General features: G+C 27.2%; 1 protein-coding gene across 1 annotated transcript; it reads left to right on the forward strand.

The window, feature by feature from the left end:
- Window positions 1-746: 746 nt before the first annotated feature.
- LOC111634803 (alpha-like toxin CsEv5) lies at window positions 747-2016 on the forward strand. The gene is made up of 2 exons (XM_023379635.1): window positions 747-829; window positions 1789-2016. Exons 1-2 carry the CDS (start codon window positions 787-789, stop codon window positions 1992-1994), a joined length of 249 nt encoding a protein of 82 aa, XP_023235403.1. The 5' UTR covers window positions 747-786; the 3' UTR covers window positions 1995-2016.
- Window positions 2017-4501: the final 2485 nt, after the last annotated feature.

The following is a 4501-nucleotide window of genomic DNA, read 5'->3' on the forward strand; positions in this document are numbered from 1 at the left end:
TGCCAGCCCATTTCTACAAACAAATATTATATTTTTAATTGTGTTGGGATTGTCACCTGTGGACATTTTAAACTGTTTTACATATTCGTGCAGAGGCATAGCCTCTAAAGAAAGGTTGTCTCTGCAATGGAAATAGTTGTTCCTGGTGATTAGACATGGCAAGTAAACTTGGACTCGTATCCAGATGAATTTTATATTTTATTAAAATGTAATTCTGCCAGCCCATTTCTACAAACAAATATATACAGATGCAAAAAATTTACCAAATTCAATTTCAAAACTACAAAACGAAACATTATCGTTAAACATTTGAAATAACAACAGGATGGATATGAAAATAATTAAATAATATATCAGTAATAAAGAAAACACCACGGAATTAAAAACTCGACAAACACCTACAGAGATAATACAGGCAAAACTTTTTTATTTTCAAATCTATACATTACTTAGAAAAGCGTAGAAATTAAATTATCAATATATCACAGTGTCGCAGTGGTTTTATTCTGCAATCATTAAATAATAAATAAAATAATTATAAATAATAATAATAAATAATAAAAATAAAGAGTTTTCGAAAATCTAGTAAATGATCCATTGCACGCGATTAGTTAGTAGAATTCTTTTCATTGGATAAAGTACAATATGTAAAATAAAACACGTGATGTCAGATTAGTAGAAAACAGAGAATAGAATAAATTATTCGTACAAAAATGATACATATAGATGCATAATTTATAATAATAAGTAAATCGCATCGTCTCTTAATTCAAGCATATCTTCACTATGAAAAGTTTCATTTTGTTCATCTCCTGCTTGATGGTAATTGGTAAGTTGAATAAATTTTGTTATTTAATTTTGATTTTCAATTTTTTTCATGTTTTGAAATTCACAAAAATTTCATGAATATTTTGCAAAGAACCCAAATGTTATAAGAGTTTACATCAAATTTATATCTTCATAATTTTATGTACTCTATTTAAAAGAAGGCTGGTTTCCATAACATTAACATAAAACGTAGTGATTTGCATTGAGAAGCAGACTGCTCATTGTGGGTAAAATTATATAGTTTATTGTAAAATAAGCGAATGCGAGACAAACACTGTTTTTAAATATAAATTTATTGTAAAGGTAGAAATAAGGTTTTTTGAGTTCACTTATTTATTACTTTTCTGTCTGTTATACGTATCAGAAGGAAAGTATGGCGATTAGTAAAAATGAACCCCTCAAAAATTCTACATTTTCGACTTAATTAGCGCACATTAAAACGACGAGAAATGCAAACAAATTCGTTTTTTTTTCTATATATATGGATAATAGTGCGTGTGTTTTTATGTTTGTGTGTGGGAACCCAATTTCGTTTACACTGTTTAAAGCTCAATAATTCATGTACTATTTTTGAAAATTTTCTGAAAGTTCCCCAGGTTTGTTTATTACGCGGATTATTGCTATTAAATTTTGCTGATTAACGATAGAAAGAGTGGAAATTTAAAAAGAATCGTGTGTATCTCCAGTAGGATCAGACTTATTACACTTTTACTCTTTATTATTATTGAGAGTTTTTTTTTATATAGCCCATCACTACTATATAAATTAAGCCTTTTGCATTTATAATAGTTATAGATATAAAAAAATTTAAAATAAAATATGATAAGAGATGCAGCCACGAAAAGTTGTTGAGAAAGTTTGACAACTGGTTGTTTTCTACCTGCGCTGTTGAGTTATTGATTCGTACAGACATAGTAAAAGTTACTGGCTAAACTAATTTGTACATTTATGTTTTTGCAGATGTATTCGTAGAAAGTAAAGATGGCTTCCCACTTGATAGCAATGGTTGCAAAATTAGCTGCGATAATAACGATTATTGTGAAACTCTGTGCAAGTCAAAAAAGGCAAACACAGGCTATTGCACTTCATCGGTGATGAAATGTTATTGCGAAGGTCTTCCATCAGATGTTGACGCCTCGGACGACCCTACTGAAGATTGCAACTAAATGTAGAGAAAAGCTATTGATTTGTATTGAAGAACAAGTGCTTTTATGTAATGTTACACTGAGTAAACAAAATATAAAGAATATTGCATTCTAATTTTTTTTATTACCTTCGTGATTTGTATCAAATTTTATAGTTTTAATACAATTTTTTATATTATTAATTTAAATACGTTTATATATATATACAGTATAAATGTTTATATAAGTGTACCGTCTACAAAAGTGTATACATATACAAACATTTATACCGTATATATCAGCATACTTTATACCGCATGCTCAATACAACATGATTATACAAGAATTATTACAAAATTAAATTTACTATCATATATTATGAAAACTATGACAGTACATTTATTCTTACTAATGAAATAAATATAAAAAATAAACTAAATATATGATGGTATAAAATTTCAATAAGAAGAGAGATAAAAATAAAATCAAATACTTTGATATTAGGACAGAAAGAAAATATAAATTAATTAATTAAAGTTTAAAATGTATAAAAACGAATACGATATTTAAAATATTTAATAAAAAATTAGCTCCTACTTTATAAAAAAAAATTAACAAATAGAATATTTACTAAACAGGAGCAGTTATTCTTTCAAATGTCGTCACGATTCCGAGGTGCAATTTTTAATATAAACGATATGCTGTCTACCTCAAAATAATACATTAGTGTCTTTCCTTTCTACATCATAGATTTTCACCAGCATAGATTCGTGCGGTATCTTTCTAACACTTTTCAGGAAAAAAGTATGGCGAATAACCAAAAAATGCTTACCTTGTAACTTCGAGAAATGCAAAAGGTTTTTTTTTCTATATTCATGCATATTAGTGCATAAATACAAAAAAATAACTTGCGTGCTTTTTATCGGAAATTTTTGAAATTTCGCAACGATGTGTTATTTTCAAAGTAATTAATATTGTTAAATTTTGGTAATCAAAGGTCGAACGGGTGGAAAGATAAAAAATAATCAAACGCCAATACAGTAAAATTTAATGCCGATTTTACACGTTATTAACATTAACAATTTTTTTTATAAAACTTATCCCTATCCTGAAAATTAAACTTTTTACAACTTTATAATACTGCAATTAAAAACCAGTTTTTTAAATAGAATATGGCTGGAATTTTAACCAACTCGTTGATGAATTTTTTTTATACAGTAGAACCTCGAAAACTCGTCCCTCGATAACTTAGCACTCCGGATAACTGGTCCACACCTTGGCAGGGCGAAAAAATCCTTAGTTAATTAATTTTCATTTTAGACAGCTTTATAAAAGTATAAAAGCTCTCATAAAGTATTTTTCTGAGGTCTGTCTTATCAGGTAAATTACTGTACACAGTGTATTCATTAATTTTCATTTTCATGTAGTGGCTCTATGCCTTCATAAAGGACGTACTTTTCCTTTGTTTAAGGGTATTTGGGCAGTTTATTCTCTGTTATATTCTGTACAAGTAAATACTGTACAAGTACAGTACAGTATTTTCTGAGGAAATACTCNTTTATTATAAAGTAATAAAATGATCCATCGTTTTTTAATTTTATTTTTCTTCTAAATTTTTAAACGCATGGTTTAAAATGATCAAAATACAAAGTATCAAATATCTTCGATTATAACGTTTTTAATCTACCATAACTTAAAATGTAAAAAATTATTCTTACGTCTTCACGTATGAACCAAAAGAAACACCATACAAGACTTTATTTTAATTGACAAAATTCTTTATGAAATTTTCTTTTGTATAAATCCAACAAAGTTGCAAAAATTTGTCAGAATAATGACTTTCAAAAATAAATAAACGTTTGTGTGTTTTAAAGTATATTTAATTTGGTAAATTTTTTGAAATATAAATAGACGAATGAAAATAATTTTCAAACTCTGCAGTTTGAATATACGATTGTTTTACAATTATTATTTTCTTATTACAAGTAGAATATAAAAAAAAAAATTTTTTAATGGCACGTGGAGTGCTGGACCTTGTAGTATAAAATTCTGTAATCTCTTGCTTCTGGATTAAATTAAAATGATGATAAGTTTGAAAATATTCATCATTACTAATATGAAAAATTCATCAACAAGTTGGTTAAGATTCTAGGGTGCTTTTGGTTGTGCCATCTGTTATCATATTCTATTTAATAAAATGGTTTATAATTATTATGAAGAAGTAAAAAGTTTAACTTTTAAATTAGGGGTGGGTTTATAAATTATTGTTAATGTTAACAACGAGTAAAATCGCCATTAAATTTGACTCTGCTGGAGATACACCCTTTTAACTCCAACTCTTTCAATGTTTAACCACCAAATTTTAATAGTATTAATTTTCCTTATATTCAAATTTCGTTGCAAATTTCAGAAATTTTAGAAAATAGCACCGTGCTTATTAAGCTAAAAAGAAGATGAAAAACATCACGTCCTCCCATCTTAGTGTAAAAATGTAAAAATTTTCGTCTTTCTTTCGGTAATATAGAACTATTTGGGATGTAAAAATACAC

The sequence above is a fragment of the Centruroides sculpturatus genome, unplaced genomic scaffold (assembly GCF_000671375.1).
Source record: "Centruroides sculpturatus isolate CEXI.00-Female unplaced genomic scaffold, Cexi_2.0 scaffold757, whole genome shotgun sequence".
Lineage (NCBI taxonomy): Eukaryota > Metazoa > Arthropoda > Arachnida > Scorpiones > Buthidae > Centruroides > Centruroides sculpturatus.

What these genes read in the sequence shown, in the direction of transcription:
- LOC111634803 (XM_023379635.1), top strand. Translation starts at nt 787, where the DNA reads ATGAAAAGTTTCATTTTGTTCATCTCCTGCTTGATGGTAATTG. An exon ending in CTCCTGCTTGATGGTAATTG is followed by an intron (nt 830 to 1,788) that starts GTAAGTTGAATA and finishes ATGTTTTTGCAG; the next exon opens with ATGTATTCGTAGAAAGTAAA.